General features: G+C 38.6%; 1 protein-coding gene across 1 annotated transcript in view; it reads left to right on the forward strand.

The window, feature by feature from the left end:
* LAMB4 (laminin subunit beta 4) overlaps nucleotides 1-20,507 on the forward strand; it is a 178,426-nt gene that overhangs the window by 121,364 nt on the left and 36,555 nt on the right. The window contains exons 22-32 of the mRNA XM_089685091.1: nucleotides 1,760-1,991; nucleotides 2,277-2,434; nucleotides 5,060-5,366; nucleotides 5,696-5,853; nucleotides 7,297-7,603; nucleotides 7,927-8,084; nucleotides 8,904-9,125; nucleotides 12,508-12,734; nucleotides 13,936-14,032; nucleotides 15,833-16,205; nucleotides 19,550-19,713. Coding sequence (XP_089541217.1) covers nucleotides 1,760-1,991; nucleotides 2,277-2,434; nucleotides 5,060-5,366; nucleotides 5,696-5,853; nucleotides 7,297-7,603; nucleotides 7,927-8,084; nucleotides 8,904-9,125; nucleotides 12,508-12,734; nucleotides 13,936-14,032; nucleotides 15,833-16,205; nucleotides 19,550-19,713 — 2,403 coding nt within the window. The remainder of the gene's footprint in view (nucleotides 1-1,759; nucleotides 1,992-2,276; nucleotides 2,435-5,059; nucleotides 5,367-5,695; nucleotides 5,854-7,296; nucleotides 7,604-7,926; nucleotides 8,085-8,903; nucleotides 9,126-12,507; nucleotides 12,735-13,935; nucleotides 14,033-15,832; nucleotides 16,206-19,549; nucleotides 19,714-20,507) is intronic.

The following is a 20,507-nucleotide window of genomic DNA, read 5'->3' on the forward strand; positions in this document are numbered from 1 at the left end:
TTCAGTAATGCAACTTAAAAGGTAAAACTAATATATGAGATATACTCATTACATGCAAAGCAAGATAATTCAAGCTGTGAGTTGTCATAATTGTGATGATTATGGCTTACAGCTCATGAAAACCCCAAATCCACAATCTCAGAAAATTAGAATATTGTGAAAAGGTGCAATATTCTAGGCTCAAAGTGTCCCACTCTAATCAGCTAATTAAGCCATAACACCTGCAAAGGGTTCCTGAGCCTTTAAATGGTCTCTCAGTCTGGTTCAGTAGGAATCACAATCATGGGAAAGACTGCTGACCTGACAGTTGTGCAGAAAACCATCATTGACACCCTCCATAAGGAGGGAAAGCCTCAAAAGGTAATTGCAAAAGAAGTTGGATGTTCCCAAAGTGCTGTATCAAAGCACATTAATAGAAAGTTATGTGGAAGGGAAAAGTGTGGAAGAAAAAGGTGCACAAGCAGCAGGGATGACCGCAGCCTGGAGAGGATTGTCAGGAAAAGGCCATTCAAAAGTGTTGGGGACTTTCACAAGGAGTGGACTGGGGCTGGAGTCAGTGCATCAAGAGCCACCACACACAGACAGATCCTGGACATGGGCTTCAAATGTCGTATTCCTCTTGTCCAGCCGCTCCTGAACAACAAGCAACGTCAGAAGCGTCTTACCTGGGCTAAAGAAAAACAGACCTGGTCTGTTGCTCAGTGGTCCAAAGTCCTCTTTTCTGATGAGTGCAACTTTTGCATCTCATTTGGAAACCAAGGACCCAAAGTATGGAGGACGAATGGAGGGTTACACACTGCAAGATGCTTGAAGTCCAGTGTGAAGTTTCCACAGTCTGTGTTGATTTGGGGAGCCATGTCATCTGCTGGTGTTGATCCACTGTGCTTCATTAAGTCCAGGGTCAACGCAGCCGTCTACCAGGAGATTTTGGAGCACTTCATGCTTCCTTCCGCAGACGAGCTTTATGGGGATGCTGACTTCATTTTCCAGCAGGAGTTGGCACCTGCCCACACTGCCAAAAGCACCAAAACCTGGTTCAATGACCGTGGGATTACTGGGCTTGATTGGCCAGCAAACTCGCCTGACCTGAATCCCATAGAGAATGTATGGGGCATTGCCAAGAGAAAGATGAGAGACATGAGACCGAACAATGCAGAAGAGCTGAAGGCCGCTATTGAAGCATCCTTGTCTTCCATAACACCTCAGCAGTGCCACAGGCTGATAGATTCCATGCCACGCCACATTGAGGCAGTAATTGCTGCAAAAGGGGCCCAAACCAAGTACTGAGTACATATGCATGCTTATACTTTTCAGAGGTCCGATTATTGTTCTATGTACAATCCTTGTTTTATTGATTGCATGTAATATTCTAATTTTCTGAGATTGTGGATTTTAGGTTTTCATGAGCTGTAAGCCATAATCATCAAAATTATGACAAATCACAGCTTGAACTATCTTGCTTTGCATGTAATGAGTCTATCTCATATATTAGTTTCACCTTTTAAGTTGCATCACTGAAATAAATGAACTTTTGTACGATATTCTAATTTTTCGAGTTTCACCTGTATATTTTGGCCAAAAGACGTTTAATGGCTGTCATATTTTCCGCAATGAAATACCCCCATTTTTTCATGCTTCTTTCCATTTTCATATTGGGAAAAAAAACCTATAAACCTATGTAACCCACCAAGAATTAGAAGTCTATACAGATGTTGAGTAGCACAACAAGAAATAATGTGTTTGTTGCCCTGTCTCTTAGGTTGTGATTGTCATATCAATGGTTCAATGAGCACCTTGTGTGATCAGATAACTGGACAATGTGCTTGTCGCAAGGACATTCAGGGTCTTCGCTGTGATCGCTGCCTTCCTGGATACTACGGATTTCCAAACTGTAGACCTTGCCAGTGTAATGGCAATTCAGACTCATGTGATCCAATAACTGGGGCTTGCAAGAGCTGCAAAGGATTTGCAACTGGCACCAATTGTGAATGGTATAGAAACCTGGAAAATCTAAATATTATAATATATAAATTATATATTTTTTCAAGTGACTGTATTAATTTTTTTTAATAAAATAAGATAGCATTAAGAGAACCTGGATAGAAAGTCCTAAATTGCATACAAACCTCTGTAAAGCCTAACATTTGCGGTTCTTTTTCTTTGGCATCTCCTAGAAAAGGTTTTGAAAATTGCAGAGAGATTAGAACAGTTTAGAAAACAAATGTATCTGGTCATGTTTAACCCATAAGACTTTATAAGCTCTGCTTGCTTTGCAGGTGTCTTGATAATTACTTTGGGAATCCATTAAGGGGCCAGCCATGCCAGCCATGTATGTGTCCAGGTTCTCCTACAAGCAACCAATATTTTGCGTATTCCTGTCAACAAAACCCTGATACCCTAGAGGTGACCTGCAATTGTCTAGAGGGTTACACAGGTACAAAACCAATACTTTAAATAGTTTTGTGAATGCTAATGACTTTAGAGGTTCATCTTTACCCACATTATAATGCATCTGTGCCAGTATTAAAAAAAAATTAAGAATTTTGCTGTTAGGAGAAAGTAACAGTCTGACAACATGCCATGTGACCTATATTTCCAGGAAGGCTTTTTTACATTTGTCCTAAATGGCAGTTGGAAACAGCGTGGTCCTGGGTATAGCCTGCAAGCATAACTAAGTAAATTAAACAGACTACATAAGCACTGCATACATCTGGCTACAGGAATATGAACTATAAAACCAAAACAGTGTGCAAAGCCGTGTGAAAACCAGTTTGTGACTAAATATACATAAGCACAATAAGATACATTTCTGCTGTCTTTATATCAATAAAAAATAAACAATCACTAATGACACGAATATACATTTTAATCAAAAGTTAACTCATAAAATTGTTCATAAAACTTACGTGATAAGTTTTATGAACAATTGGATGAGTTAACTATTGATTATACTTTATATTCATGCCATTAGTAAATTCTTTATTTACTTATATATTTATTATTTTTTATAGACGCAAACACAGTAGAAATATATTTTGTTGTGCATAAGCATGACTAAGTATAGGAGTAGGCAAGTGTGGGTGTTGTCAAAAATGGCACAAGCCTATCCACTGGAGAGATTTTTGTGCCACTCTTTGCAGGAAGAGTAAACTTTCATCCTCGACAGGCGGGATTTTAGCTTTTGGGCTACTTATGGAGTTCTGATGTGAGCCCTTTCATTGTAAGTTGATGTACTCTAGAATTAAGCTGGTTAGCTGGCTAGAAGTAGCTATAAGGGTTAGGACTAGATTAAGCTTTGACTCATTTAAGCAGTAGAGGTGAAGTGGCAGTTACTTTAATCTGTAAAGTCTTTGGCCATTTTTCCCTACAGTAACCATATATAAGCTTATTTTCACAATATTCTAAGCTAGGATAGGCAGAGTACTTAAAGAGTTCTGCCAAAGTTATTTGGAGATGGGAGACTTTGCCTACAAGAGGAGTTTCTGATGCTGTAAAGTTTTTTTGAATAAGGACTGTCCTACTACACATTGCTATGGTACGTTGTCAAAGTACTGTAGCTCAGGAATGTCATTGCAGTATTCATACTCCCTAGCGGTCTGATTATGTCCATATTTCTGTGCTCAAAGCGGTACATTTTTTTGCATGGAAATATGTTTTTTTTTTTATTGTAGGCCTGTAATTTTTAGGAATAACTCACTGAAATCTGTCTGAACAAGAGTCTAGTAAACATCCCGGGTAGGATAAAACTGGAAACATGAAATCATAAATTATAATTTAATAAATAATCATAAAAAATAATAATATAATAATAAATGTAATTCAATAATCTAATAAAACCAAAAACACTGAAATTTGAAATATAGCGCCAAGTTCGCACATCACTGAGCAAAGTCGCAAAATCGTTTTCAGTGTCTGATGATGAATTTCCCCACAAATCATTATCACTCAATTCTGCAAGTAGTTCTGATTTACTATCGCTGTTCTCTAGTTGGTCTGAATCCGCCTTTGACCTAAAGGGTAACTTTTTGGACAACATGGACATTTCTCAGTTTCCAGGCAGAAAGAACAGTAAAAATGCAGGCAGGGCACAGGACAAAGCACTAGGGACAAAATGTATGTGAAATGGTTTGATACAGTAATGTTTTACTATGTGATTTTAGTGAATATCACTTTTTGTCATTTTCAAATTTCCCGCCGTTCCGTCCCCCGTATGTCCCGACGCTCGCAGGGGACGGAACCCAGAAGACAGATGCCGGCAACCGCCAGATTATGTTGCCGGGGACACTGCAGAAGGGACATCGCGGGAGCGCAGGACAAGGAAAGTGATCGAGGGATCCCGGAGCAGTGCCGTATGGTAAGCCCGAGTGTAGCTTGTGGTACTGAAACTTTACCCCGAGCTACACTCGGGAATACCGCCAGGGAGGTTAAAGGACTTGATCAGCAAAGAACAACTCTGCAGTTCCTTTGAAAGTGTCTCCAGTTCCGCCTGTACTATTCTTTTTCCCCAATGAGGGATCAGTAAAATGACTGTAGTAATAGAGTGTAATATATATATATATATATATATATACAGTATATCCTGTAATGCTTAACATCAATTCTGCCTTACATTGGCTAGTGTGAATAGCATTATTTGGTGAATCAAATTATTCCCTTAGCTGCCTGCGTACAAATAAATGTCAACAAGTTTACTATACATAGAAACTTGACTGATTTTACCTTAAGTTTTTGTAGCCACCAGGGGTGGACTGACAACTCATGGGGCCCCTGGGCAATAGGGGATCATGGGGCCCCTGTGTCCTCGCTCAAACCACACCCAAAAAAGCCTCTGAAAGGTACCAGTGGCAGCTCATAGGGACCCCTACTGACCCTGGGCCCTTGGGCAGTGCCCGAGTGCTCAAATGGTCAGTCTGCCCCTGGTAGCCACAAAGCATCCACTCTGTAGGCATAAGGTATAGTATGTACATATTATGTATTTGAATATAGTTTATTTGTATGTATGTTACTCTTTTTAGAAAATGTATAATTGGTTGGCAATATTCATTGTTTCCTCTTATAGGAAAGAATTGTAATGAGTGTCCTATTGGCTTTTATGGAAACATAGAAAAAGGAGAAGAATGTTTACCATGTCAGTGCAATAACAATATAGATATAACAGACCCTGACGCATGTGATAAAGTCACAGGGGAGTGTTTAAAGTGTTTACATAACACATATGGACGACATTGTGATCGCTGCCCTCCTGCATACTATGGATTTCCAAACTGTAGACCTTGCCAGTGTAATGGCAATTCAGAGTCATGTGATCCAATAACTGGGGCCTGCAAGAGCTGCAAAGGATTTACCACTGGCAACAACTGTGAGCGGTATGGAAACCTAGAAACATATATGCATATTTTACATAATTTTAAAAAAATGATTTTATCATAGTGAATGACAAGTAATTAACGTTGAAGAGTCAATTGTTTTTAATTTTTTAATGAACTAGGATGACATTAAGAGTTCCTCGATAGAAAGTGCTAAAAAATATACTTCTTTAAAACATAACATACGTGTTTCTTTTTCTTTGTGATTTTTTTTAAACAGCACAGAGATTAGACCAGTAAGAGGAACACTGGGAAGACAGGTTAATTTATCTTGTCATGTACAGTATAACCTACATGGACTTTGTATATTTAAAACCTTTGCTCTGCAGGTGTCTTGATAATTACTTTGGGAATCCATTAAAAGGACAACCATGCCGCCCATGTATGTGTCCAGGTTCTCCAACAGGCAACCAATATTTTGCACATTCCTGTCAACAAAACCCTAAAAGCCTAGAGGTGACCTGCAACTGTCTAGAAGGCTACACAGGTAAAAAAAAAAACACAACTTCAAATTGCTTTGTAAATGGTAATGACTGTACAAGGAGGAGATACAGTTGGTAGAAAGGCAAAATGACTGTCTGATGATGTGGTAGGTTTACATGCCTGTGTGACCTGTGTGTCCAGCAAGGCTTCCTTATATGCAGGAATCTTACTTGAGTAATATTTGGGGCCAGTGTGGTATTGGGTTCAGTCTGCAAGCATGAAAAGGTACAGGGATAGGAGTTGATCTCAGTGGGGGCACCCCCTACAGAAATTTGTGTGCTGCGGTTTTCAGGATGATTACGTTTTCATCTTTGAAAGGTAGGGTTTTAGCTTTTGGACTACATGCAGAGTTCTGCTGTAAGCTTTGATATTGTAAGTTGGTGTACCCTAGCAGCAAACTGGTTACCTGGCTAGAAATAGTTGTAAGGGTTAGGACTAGATTAAGATTTGACTCATTTAAGCAGTAGAGGTGAAGTGGCAGTTACTTTAATCTGTATAGTCTTTAGCCACATATTTTTCCCTTCATCAGCACAAATACAGTCACCATATATAAGTTTATTTTCACAATATTCTAAGCTAGGATAGGCAGAGTACTTAAAGAGGTAATCCTACTAGAGTTGTGTTTTTTTGTGCACCAAGGTGCACCAGTGATGTCAATTTGAATAGGTTAAGCTTCTTATCTAGGTGTTTCCTAGAGGTTTTATAGACCTTGAGTAAAAGTAGACCATACTCTCACTCTTTTGCGAGAAAGTCTTCCACAAAAACATGGGTAAAAGAACCTTGTTGCTACTAAGTTATGCCTATAGAAACATGTTAGAGGATTGTCTACTGTACTACCTGCTGGTCTGCCAAAGTTATTTGGAGATGGGAGACTTTGCCTACAAGAGGAGTTTCTGATGCTGTAAAGTTTTCTTGAATAAAGACTGTCCTACTACACATTGCTATCGTACATTGTCAAGGTACTGTAGCACAGGAATGTCATTGCAGTTTTCATATTTAAAGAACCTGATCAGCAAAGAACAACATTGCATTTCCTTTGAAAGTGTCTCCAGTTCCCCCTGGACTTTTCTTTCCCCAATGAAGGATCAGTAAAATGATTGTAGTTCTAGAGTGTAATATATATATATATATATATATATATATATATATATATGTCCTGTAATGCTTAACATCAATTTTACCTTATCATGGCTAGTATGAATAGCATTATTTGGTGAATCACATTATTTCTTTTTCTGTCTGCACACAAATAAATGTCAACATGTTGATTATACATGGAGACTTGACTGATTTTACCTTAAGTTTTTGTAGTCACCGAGTGTCTACTCTGTAGGCATGGGATATAGTATGTACATATTGTGTATTTGAATATAGTTTATTTGTATGTATGTTACTCTTTTTAGAAAATGTATAATTGACTGGCAATATTCATTGTTTCCTCTTATAGGAAAGAATTGTAATGAGTGTCCTATTGGCTTTTATGGAAACATAGAAAAAGGAGAAGAATGTTTACCATGTCAGTGCAATAACAATATAGATATAACAGACCCTGACGCTTGTGATAAAGTCACAGGGGAGTGTTTAAAGTGTTTACATAACACATTTGGAAGACATTGTGATCGCTGCCCTCCTGCATACTATGGATTTCCAAACTGTAGACCCTGCCAGTGTAATGATAATTCAGAGTCATGTGATCCAATAACTGGGGCCTGCAAGAGCTGCAAAGGATTTACCACTGGCAACAACTGTGAGCGGTATGGAAACCTAAAACATATATGCGTATTTTACATAATAAAAGAAAAATATTTTATCATAGTAAATGACATGTAATTAACGTTGAAGAGTTTGTTTTTAATTTTTTAATGAACTAGGATGGCATTAAGAGTTCCTCGATAGAAAGTGCTAAAAAATATACTTCCTTAAAACATAACATACGTGGTTCTTTTTCTTTGTGATTTTTTTAAACTGCACATAGATTAGACCAGTAAGAGGAACACTGGGAAGACAGGTTAATTTATCTTGTCATGTACAGTATAACCTACATGGACTTTGTATGCTTAAAACCTTTGCTCTGCAGGTGTCTTGATAATTACTTTGGGAATCCATTAAAAGGACAGCCATGCCGCCCATGTATGTGTCCAGGTTCTCCAACAGGCAACCAATATTTTGCATATTCTTGTCAACAAAATCCTAAAACCCTAGAGGTGACCTGCAACTGTCTAGAAGGCTACACAGGTAAAAAAACAACAACTTCAAATGACTTTGTGAATGGTAATGACTGTACAAGGAGGAGATACAATTGGTAGAAAGGCAAAATGACTGTCTGATGATGTGGTAGATTTACATGCCTGTGTGACCAGTGTGTCCAGCAAGGCTTCCTTATATGCAGGAGTCTCTCTTGAGCAGTAGTTGGGGCCAGTGTGCAAGCTAGCAGTAGCTGTATGGGTTAGGGCTGGAATTACCGTTAGCCAAAGTACCTTTGAACCTATAAGCAGTAGATGTGAATAGGTGGCTACCCTCTCTGTATAATCTTTAGCTATACATTTTTCCCATCATCAGCAGAAATACCTCACCTCACCTCATAAAACCTTATTTACACAATGGAACAATACTCTGAAGTTTTATTCTATGAGAGGTTCCTCATAGATTTTTATAGTCCCCAAGCAACAATAGATCATCATGCTTTCACTTTTAGAGAGAATCTGTCACAGGATCAAGAGTAAAGGATCCCTGCTGCTGCTAAGACTGTACTACCAGCTGGACAACTAGAGTTATCAGAGACGGGAAATTTTCAAAGTAGTCTCAGATGATGTCCTTACTCAAGAACACTTACTAAAGATTCACTTTTGCACAGCTGGTTAGTTGGGGATTATAGCTCTAAGGATGCAGCTACAGCTGCAAAGATCAACTTTGCATTTTGTTTGAGAGTGTCTATAGTTCGTGTTGACTGTACATGGAGGTTTGACTGATTATACCTTTTTTTTGTAACAAAAGAGCATTACTTCTGTATATATTTTATAGATGATTTGAAATACTTATTATTTCCTCTTTTAGGAAAGAACTGTAATGAGTGTCCTCTTGGCTTTTATGGAAATTTAGAACAAGGAGAAAAATGTTCACCATGTCACTGCAATAACAATATAGATATAACAGATCGAGAGTCATGTGATAATGTCACAGGGGAGTGCTTAAAGTGTCTGAAAAACACATATGGACCTACCTGTGCTTCCTGCCTACCAGGATACTTTGGATCGGGACGTCATCAGAATTGTACAAGTAAGCATGTTTCCGTTTTTTCTTTGCTATTTTACAGAAATTCTTTTTTATTACTAATTTGATTTTATGCTTTTACCTTTTAACAATGCATTACCAATAGAAGGGGATTAGAACTAAGTACATTATTCTTTGAAGTTCTGTCCTCTCCATTTACAATGTACACAAACTGTTATTTTAATGCTGTTCTCTTTCCCTTATTTACTTCACAGATGTGTAAAAAATAGCTCAAATTTTATATTCTAGATCAGAATTCAGTTTTGAGTCCCCAAGCCATGTTTAAGGTTACTGTCTTATAACCAAAAATGTTGACAAGTGATGTTTCTAACATGCTTTATTACAATAAATAAGCGTACTGTTCATAAAATGAAAACCATGTTTATATACAGTGTGGTAGTGACAAAGCCAGAAATATATCCACAGAGACACAGTCAGTACGGTAGTAACAAAGCCGAAAATAGTTCCACAGAAACACAATCAGTACAGTATTGACAAAGCCAGAATGATGTCCACAGTGACACAATCAGTACGGTAGTGACAAAGCTGGAAATACGTATGTCCACAGAGATAAAATCAGTACAGTGCTGATAAAGCCAGAAATATGTCCACAGAGACACAATCAGTACAGTACTGACAAAGCTGGAAACATATTCACAGAGACACAATCAGTACAGTACTGACAAAGCTGGAAACATATTCACAGAGACACAATCAGTACAGTACTGACAAAGCTGGAAACATATTCACAGAGACACAATCAGTACAGTACTGACAAGGCCAGAAATATATCCACAGAGACACAGTCAGTACGGTAGTGACAAAGCCAGAAATATGTCCACAGAGACACAAACCAGCCCCCTTGGACTTGCTAGCTGCCTTGGCTTTCCCAGCCCCCCAGACCCTCTCTTGGTCTCCCAGGCCTGTGTAGCCATCCTAACCTTCCCTGTCCTTCAAGCTTCCATAGATAGATAGATAGATAGATAGATAGATAGATAGATAGCCATTGCTGATTTACTTCTGAAAAAGCTAGTTACCTGGCATCCAAGCATGTGGCAAGTCAGAGTTCCTGATCTGAATATTTGTTCAATAACAGAAAGCACTGAAGCCACTAGATCAGCATATCAGCTAGAAAAACTGGCATTTTCAGATGGATAAGTCAGCAAATGCCTACATACTTCCTATTGTACAAGTTTTCTTTAAAACCTATGACTTAGTAATATATTAATGTGCACATAACAGAAACTGCAAAAGCCAAATTCCTGTCATTCTATTGCTGATAACCTTTGCGAGTGCTTCTGCCAGCATTCATACAGTGTGTCAACATACATGTAAAAGCAAAAATAAGTGCCAAGTTCTTGTTTTATATAGATGGAAATACCTGGCAATACAGGCAAATGTGTTACCAAAACCTGACAGGTAGACATCTGTGCATTTCTAAACCCACCAAGCAATCCTCTAGGTGACTGTCTAAGTCATAGGCCTTAATAGGCTTACTTTTTATCTCTCTATATAAAAATAGAAGAACCAAAAACCTTTTACTGCACAGGTCAAAAGCACTCCATAATCACCTCCCTTCCTCCCCAGCTGTCAGAGGCGACGCTTGATTTGTGTTGGAATCAAGCCATGTATTCCAATCCTGACACAGGAATATGGTATAAAATTAGGAAGTAAAGTCAAGTCATACCAAAGTCAACCCATACATTGCAAACAAATCCTAACGTTGGTGATATACTGTAAATAAATACTCTGGCATTGCCCAATCTCCAAATGCCAGCAATGGTACATTTGCAAACACTTTTCAACACTTAAACCTGGAGAAACATCACTATCACTGTAAACTCACTGTGAAGATGTTAATTCAAATTGTAGAATGCCTTAGGACTCTATCCACAGAGTCTGTTGTTTTTTCCATCCAAATTTTAATTACCGATATGGCATTTATAACAAGACGTGGCTGATACACTGAACCAATATTCAGCAGCAACCATACAGAAACATATTCTATAGTTATAATTAAAGTAGCTTTAAAGGCTGAAGACTGTTTACCTACATGCATTGTATGCATGAAGGTAAAAAACCTTCAGTGTGCAGCAACCCCATAAGCCCCCCTTAATACTTACTTGAGCCCGATCTCGGTCCAGCGCCATGCACAGGAGCCTCAGCTTTCACAGGTTTCTCCCTTCCCATTGGCTGAGACATTGTCTCCCGTTGCTTTCAATCACAGCCAGTGAGGAGGGGGTGGCGGCTGTGCCAAGCTTTGCTCTGCTGTGTCTTATAGAAGCAGATAGTGGGGCTCGAGAGCAAGCATGCACCAGTGCCCCATAGCAAGCAACAAGGGGGGAGCAGCCATAAGCACCGACAGGGGACCCGAGAAGAGGAAGATCGGGCTGCTCTTTGCAAAACCATGTTTGTTATTTAAAAAAAGTAAAAACGAGCCTTTGATACCACTTGGTGGCAGGTTACAAGTAAAGTCCAGTATATTATACACTCACCAGCCACTTTATTAGGTACACCTGTCTAATTGCTTGATTACACAAACTGCTAATCAGCCAATCACATGGCAGTAACGGAATGAGGAAGAAAGGGGATTTAGGTGATTTTGAATGTGGCATGGTTGTTGGTGCCACACAGACTGCTCTGAGTATTTAAAAAACTGCTGATCTACTGGGATTTTCATGCACAACCATCTCTAGGGTTTACAGCGAATGATCTGAAAAAGAGAAAATATCCAGTGAGCAGCATTGTGGATGAAAATCAGAGTAGAATGGGCAGACTGGTTCGAGATGATAGAAAGGCAACAGTAACTCATGTCAATATGGACCAAAAGCTTTGAGGAATGTTTCCAACACCTTGTTGAATCTATGCCACGAAGAATTAAGGCAGTTCTGAAGGCAAAAGGGGATCCAACTCGTTACTAGTAAGGTATACCTAATAAAGTGGTTTTGTGAGTGTATATTATAATCAGTTTGTTCTGGTTAGGGAGATGCACTCTCTCTAATTGTCCTAACCACCAATGACACCTGGAATAAAAGTTATAAATCCAAACTTTTAGGTTGCCACCAGAACAGGAATACAGAGGAAATAATCCAACAAGGAGAACCGTTCCTGTGACAGCTATTAATTTTCATTCATATTAATATTCAAGGGATTTTCCTCACATTGGAAAGATATCTTTTTACTTCCTGTTTAAAACCTTTCCGATGCTATTCAAAGAAAGTTTTGGGTTTAGAACATTTTTATTATAAGAGCTGAAAATCTGCTAATATAGACTAGTTTTCTTTCTAATACACATGTAAATATATAAATGCTGCAGAAACTGTTGGTGCTATATAAAGCCTGTATTATAATAATAATAATAATAATATATTTTTTTTTATTTTCTAAGGCTGTGTTTGTAACTCCCAGGGAACAAAGGCTGAGAATTGCTCAATTTATGAGGAAGTTGGAGAATGTGTATGTGACAGAACTACTGGACAGTGCCCTTGTTTGCCTAATGTAATTGGAATTCAATGTGACAATTGTGCACCTGGCTACTGGGGCTTTTCCAGTGGAAAAGGATGTAAACCTTGCAACTGTTCCCTAAATAATTCCGTAGGGAATCATTGTAATCAGGTAATGTGCACTATTGTTTCTAGGTTATACTATGGGTACAACAACTAACATACACATATGTGGTATCACTGTGATCGTCAGGAGAAATTATTTTGAGTTGTTTGGTAGTAGGTTAAGGTAGTAGCAAGAAATATACAGCTACATTTAATAAAATGTTTGTTTTTTTTACTGTTTTGGGCCAATTTTTCTTTTGATAATAAAAAAATAAATCAGGAGATATCCATTGCCATTCACCAACAAATGAAAGCCCAATTTGTCCTGAAAAAAAAAAGGTATAATCTACCTGAATGCACAAAGTAGTTGTGATGATATGTACGGTTTTACTAACACATATCAAAGTTGCAAAATTGTGCTTAGGCATAAAGATTTGTTTTACTCTTAGGCACGAAGGGGTTAAAAATGACTTTTCCTTTTCAATCTACAGCTGTGTAATTTTCTGTAAAATACAATGCAATATGGCTACCTAGAGTCATTATGTACAAAATTGGTGTACAGAACGCCCCCCAGAAATGTAATTTCCTGCTTGTGTGATTGACTTACTGATTTTCCCAGAAACCTCCACTAAAATACAAGACAGATTTTGGGCATCCCCTGAGGCAAAAATATCCTTTTTGGTGAGATACTCCCAAAGGGAAAGCATGTCTAAAGGGATGCAGACTTTGCAACTTTCCTCATTAGAGCCCTGCAGGTGCAGCAGCTGGTTGAAAATTTGAAATCACTTCCATACAGGTTCACGGTGCACATGGACACAGACAAACAAACAGCTATTTCTTTAGAATAACAAAAGGTAGAAATTTGCAACAAAGTTTGTTAAAATCCCTGTAATGAACATAGATCACCCAGAGGGGAATGTTTTTCTCTCAACAAAAGTGGAGTTACTCTTTAAGCTTTACAGTGAATCTGTCATGAATTAGTACCTAGTAATGGTAATAACCTTTAGATGGAAGCTGCTGTTCTCCTGCACTGTATTTTAGTTCACTCAATGAGTATGTTCAATTTTCCTGTATTGGAAAAATTGTGCAGTCCAGGAGTCATAGAAAAATCTGTTTTCAGCTGCATCTTCTAACAAACATATTTGGATTCAGATCCAGATTCCCTTTCACGTGTTTTTGCAACATGAATAAATATTATCTGATACATTAACATCTGTGCTGTGTAAGGCCTTGGGGCATTGTTTTATTTATAGTGTGAGTCTTAACAGTTTACAGGTCAGTGCCTATGCAAACCACAATACAAAGGAAAGAAATGTGACCAATGTGAAGAAAATTATTATGGAAATCCTAAGGTGAAATGCATACGTGAGTATATTTGTAACAGTTTAATAGCAGTAGTCATCATGCAACATATTACAACATTAAATAATTACTATTTTGGTTAATGAATACATTTTAGGGATCATAGAAATTATGAAACCAGTAAATATTTGCCAACATGTACAAATGTGTGCTTTATTGCGACCTTATATTTAAAATGTACAGATTACCTTATCATTTTTGTAGATATTACCTAATATTCATCTCCTATCAACTGTAACACTTTCTACATGAACTAAATGTAAAGACACCCTAGACTTTGCTCACCTTTGTTTGATGCTTCTGTAACACCCTCCTAGTTTAGCTAGGGGGAACTAGATCCTAATGGTTAGACAGGAGCTCTTAACAGCCAGAGGGGTCAAATTGTGATCATGGCTGGGAGACTTTGCAGGCCAGTCCCTCTGGAATTTCCCCCTGCTCTGAATCTTTTGGGGGAGGGCCTTGGCGGCAGTGGGTGGAGGAGAGGCTGGCTGCACTCTTGAGTGACCTCAGCCAATTCCCAACAGAAGGCTTGGCAAGGTGCTGGGACTCCCTTAAAAGTATTGGAGCCTGCTCAGTAGGGTGAGTGTAAGGAGTCAGGTGGAAGAAGAGGAGTGTGTAGAGGAAGATATGAGGCTGGAAGAAGGAGGCTGCCAGGAGGCTAGTGGGATGGGGCCTGCCTACAATCCTGGAGCTGGAGAGGAGGAAAACTCAAGACTCGCTGGTCCCCTGAGAGAGTACCACTGTATGACAGGGAAAGAGCAACCCAGCTGATAGACCTGATAGTAGCCATTCCAAAAGCTGTACAGGAGAGGATCTGAATGAGTACACCTGCACCCCCTGTGTAGATAGGGGAAGGAACACTCTGATGGAAAACAAGATTAGCCCCCTCATAGTGACTGTTCACCTTCTTTAAAGAAACAGGAGCCATATCCCCTGCTCAGGAAGAAAGTCTCCAGATTGATGGGTGAAGAGGAGTTCATCTAGGGTCTGGAGTGGTAGGAGATGCTGGCTAGCATTCCAATAGAGGCTGTATCATAGAACAGAAGCTTGTAAATAGTTTCAGGAAGTTGTCCTCAGTTATCGGTTTCCTTGGGCATCCTATACCCCCCTTACCCTATCCAAGTTCCAATCCCATCAATAAATAACAAAACTAAAGATCAAGGACTGGTTTCTGTGTCCAAGTGCAAGCTGGTGTGGAAAATGCCAAATGATTGGCTGTGCAGGACTATAGGAGGACCCAATTCATCAGCAATCCCTAAGGGGGTAGTGCTACACTCCTACAAATGTATTTAGCTGGTTTAAACTGCAAGTTCAGTTGGACTTTAAAACTGGTGATGATAACTGAACTATCAAAGGAGCACAGTAATAACTCTGGAGCACAGCTTTGAGGGACTTCCACTGGAGAAAACATTTTTCAGATCATAGACAACTGTACCATGATATTAAATTAGTTATAAAATCTGTACAATGGTACCCAGTCTTTCATACCATGTGCACACTGGGAAAATAGGAGCATGGGTATGTGAATACTTTGTTGAACATATCCTATTCAGTCAGTCTATATTATCTAGGCAATACACTGTATATGTGGTCAGGTGAAGAGTTTCAGAATAGGCCCAATCTATTTTACATATTGATAATTTGAGCTTTCATGTGAAGTGATTGTATCAAGTATTCCATATGGATATGTAAGTTTCATCCATTCTTAAGAGTGGATTTCTTGACAAATCAAGTTATAATCTTAACAAAAGATTTTATTGTGATAGAACACTTTTTATATTTCACGCCATTATGATTTTGCAGCTTGCAGGTGCAATTTGGAAGGCAGTAATAAGCCTATGTGTGATAAAGGCACTGGGGCATGCAACTGCAAAGTAGGAGTCACTGGAAGATACTGTGACCAATGTGCTCCTAAATTCAGGCAAGAGTTCCCTGCATGCCCTCGATGTCATATGTGCTTTGATGAATACGAAGCTGATGTATCCTCCCTGGCTGACTCTGTTCATGACTTGGTGAGATTAGCTGCCAACATTGGCCCCACCAGATCGCCAATGGGTTGTGACGTGCAGATGAGAATTCTTAAGGATAGACTTTCTGCCATTGAGAAAATGTTTAAGAGCCGAATTCTTTCACCTGACAAGTATGCAAAAGTCAAGACCTTCTACGAAAATATAAGGTAACCTTTAATGGTAGTGGTTAGGTTATTTCTACATGTTTGTAACCATGTCTAGCTGTACTGAAGGTATTTAGACCACAATTATTCTTGCATTTGGATTATATAAGAAAACAATTTAAATAAGAACAATAACTGTGCTGCCTTTAGCAATTATTAGTTATCATTTTCCTTTCAGAAGAATCAGCTTGTTTGCCCAGGCCAACATTAAAAGGTATCTAGTACCAAAAACAAAAATGTAAAATATTGCAGCTTATCAGTCCTTAGATGTGGTACTTGTTTTATATTTCTTTTTTCAGGCTTAAAATGTTTATAGCAAGAACAAAAATATCTGATGATGTGGCCAGAAATGCAGTGTCCTTGGTGCTTTCTGTGAGCTGAAAAGACTGCAAGGATAATGTTATTATTATTGTGTAAATGACTTGTCCCATCAACTACCAATTGATGTGGATGAATTATGGCAGCCGTGTTTGAAATCCAGCCTATGTGACAACCATGGCTGTCTCTATACAGGGGAGAAGTGAGTGTAGTCATAAGGGGACAGAAAATGTATTATTCTCAGAATTGGGAAAAAACGCTTGAAGAAAGAAAATTTATTCAGCCACTACATTTAAGGGCTGGTAAGGTTCAATGTATAAACTTTTTGTTTTCAGGTTTAGATGCACTTTAACATGTTTATAACCCATTTGATAAATTATCCAATCAATGAAGTTTATTATTCATTTATTACTTTAGATTATTATAGGTCATTGGTGAGGCATGCAGAAACAGAATTTACATTGTCATTGACCTTCGAAAAAGTTGTTATGTCCATATATTATATTAGAGGTAGGCAATCAACAACTCTATGGTTTAGAATACCCCTATGAGAAAAATGTAATGGTATTTGTAAATTCAAAGCAGTTTTAGATTAAACCCTCTCCTTCCAATCTGTATACTGTATTAACTTTTCCTAGCATGATGTGCCATGTCAAGGGCACATTGCTCTCCCCTTTAAGAGCCTGCACAGTCACTGGAAATTCTAAGTGTCATGGATATTCCGTTTATGTGCAATTATTTATTTCAGGTACTTATATAGCACCGTCTGTTTACGCAGTGCTTTACATACAGTCATGGCCGAAATTGTTGGCACCCTTGATATTTTTCCTGAAAATCAAGTATTTCACACAAAAAAGGTATTGCATTAACACATGTTTTGCTATACACATGTTTATTCCCTTTGTATGTATTGGAACAAATATAAAACAGAGGCAGAAAAGCAAATATGACATAATGTCACACAAAACCCCAAAAATGGGCTGGACAAAAGTATTGGCACCCTTAACTTAATATTTGGTTGCACACCCTTTGGAAAACATAACTGAAATCAGTCGCTTCCTATAACCATCAATAAGCTTCTGACACCTCTCACCCGGAATTTTGGACCACTCTTCCTTTGCAAACAGCTCCAGGTCTCTCTTATTGGAAGGACACCTTTTCCCAACAGCAATTTTAAGATCTCTCCACAGGTGTTCAATGGGATTTAGATCTGGGCTCATTGCTGGCCACTTCAGAACTCTCCAGCGCTTCTTTGCCATCCATTTCTGAGTGCTTTTTGACGTATGTTTGGGGTCATTGTCCTGCTGGAAGACCCAGGATCTTGGACGCAAACCCAGCTTTCTGACACTGGGCCCTACAGTGCGACCCAAAATCCTTTGGTAATCCTCAGATTTCATGATGCCTTGCACACAGTCAAGGCACCCAGTGCCAGAGGCAGCAAAACAACCCCAAAACATCATTGAACCTCCACCATATTTTACCGTAGGTACTGTGTTTTGTTCTTTGTAGGCCTCATTCCGTTTTCGGTAAACAGTAGAATGATGTGCTTTACCGAAAAGCTCTATCTTGGTCTCATCTGTCCACAAGACGTTTTCCCAGAAGGCTTTTGGCTTACTCAAGTACATTTTGGCAAACTGTAGTCTTGCTTTTTTATGTCTCTGTGTCAGCAGTGGGGTCCTCCTGGGTCTCCTGCCATAGCGTTTCATTTCATTTAAATGTCGACGGATAGTTCGCGCTGACACTGATGCTCCCTGAGCCTGCAGGACAGCTTGAATGTCTTTGGAACATGTTTGGGGCTGCTTATCCACCATCCGGACTATTCTGCGTTGCAATCTTTCATCAATTTTCCTCATCCGTCCACGACCAGGGAGATTAGCTACAGTGCCATGGGTTGCAAACTTCTTGATAATGTTGCGCACTGTGGACAAAGGCAAATCTAGTTCTCTGGAGATGGACTTGTAACCTTGAGATTGTTGATATTTTGCCACAATTTTGGTTCTCAGGTCCTCAGACAGTTCTCGTCTCCTCTTTCTGTTGTCCATGCTTAGTGTGGCACAGACAGACACACAATGCAAAGGTTAAGTGAACGTCTCTCCTTTTTATCTGCTTTCAGGTGTGATTTCTATATTGCCCACACCTGTTACTTGCCCCAGGTGAGTTTACAGGAGCATCACATGCTTGTAACATTCTTATTTATCCGCAGTTGTGAAAGGGTGCCAATACTTTTGTCCAGCCCATTTTTGGAGGTTTGTGTGACATTATGTCGAATTTGCTTTCTTTCCTCCCTTTTTTTGTTTTGTCCCAATACACACAAAGGGAATAAACATGTGTATAGCAAAACATGTGTTAATGCAATACGTTTCGTGAGAAATACATGATTTCCTGGAGAAATATCAAGGGTGCCAACAATTTCGGCCATGACTGTATATATATATATATATATATATATATATATATTGTACATTCACATCAGTCCCTAACCCTCAAGGGGTGTACAATATAAGGTCCCTATCTCACATTCATACATACACATATTGGGGCCAATTTAGACAGGATCCAATTAACCTAACAGCATGTCTTTGGAGTGTGGGAGGAAACCAGAGCACCCGGAGGAATTATGGTTAAGATGTTTGTTTGCCTCTGTTGTTATATGGGTTTTTTTTTATATTTACTACTTCTTTGTCAGATTGAAGTGTATCTGCTGACTTATTGTTTATTCTATGTCATCGGAAAATGTTAATAAAGATTGATTATAAAAAAAAGAGCCTGCACAGTCCTGGCTGAGACATAGCAATCCTTACAGTACAGCAGGGAAGGGTTAGTTTCAGTTTCTTGTATTGTGTTTAGTATTCTTGTGAGCGGAATCTCCACAGTCCCTGTATGGTCATTGGGACACAAAGCAAGGGAAACCTCTACAATGGCAACACAGACAGCAATCAATCATGACAGAGTAAACAAAAAGGACAAGGAAGCTTAAAAATAAATTTAATATTGAAAAGTTTTAACTGATTTATGACTTTTTATTACAGGAATAAAGTAAATAAAATCAGCATTTCAGATTTGGGAAAATTCAGTGAGATACCAAAGCTGAATAAAACAATATGGGATATTGAGAAAGAGATTAATGTCTTATATAAAGACTTAGAAATAATAAGAATAAAGAAGCAGAAGGAAAATATAGTCAAAGTTAAAGGTAAGAACTGTACCTGTAGTTTTGTTTAAATTAAAGGTATTTATATAGACATAAAATATATGCAGCACTTTACATATACAGTATACTGTGCATACACATCAGTCCCTGCCCTCAAGGAGCTTCAAATCTAAGGTTCTTAACTCACATTCATATATACACATACTTCTCCCTATTTTAGAAAGGAGCCAATCTACCTGCAAGCATATCTTTGGTGTGGGAGGAAACCAGAATACCCAGAGGAAGCTCACACAAGCACAGGGAGAGCATGCAAATTGCATGGTGGTAGTGTCATGATTCGGAATTAAAAGTGCAACCCTAGTGCTGCAAGCAAAAGTGCTAACCACTAAACCACAGTTTGTTTGTTTTTTTTTAATAATGGAGTCTCCTTATAGTAGAACTCAAAGTAATTTTTCATTACATTTCCAGATTCCCATCATGTTATAAAAATATTGCCAATCTCCACTCACCCTTTCACTCCATTGCGACTGACCACTGCTAATTTCAATGTCAAATTTCAATTTAATTTTTTTGTCATAGTCTTTTGACTAAAATGCCATTTTAGTTTTAGCCATATTTTAGTCATCTGAATTGTTTTAGTCTTAGTCGTATTTTAGTTGACTAAAATCTCCAGTACATGTTATTCGATTAAAATCTGCAGTACGCACCTGAACTTCTGCTTTCCTCAGAGCTCTGCCTGTCTGTTAAAGCCCCAGCCCTCATCTAAAAGCTGATGTTTTGCTTCAAGGTGGCGTCTCTTGTTTTTGTCAGTCATCATTTTCCAACCGCTATGGTGT

Source organism: Staurois parvus, unplaced genomic scaffold (genome assembly GCF_062004578.1).
Source record: "Staurois parvus isolate SC_StPar_1 unplaced genomic scaffold, SC_StPar_1.0 ptg000019l, whole genome shotgun sequence".
NCBI lineage: Eukaryota > Metazoa > Chordata > Amphibia > Anura > Ranidae > Staurois > Staurois parvus.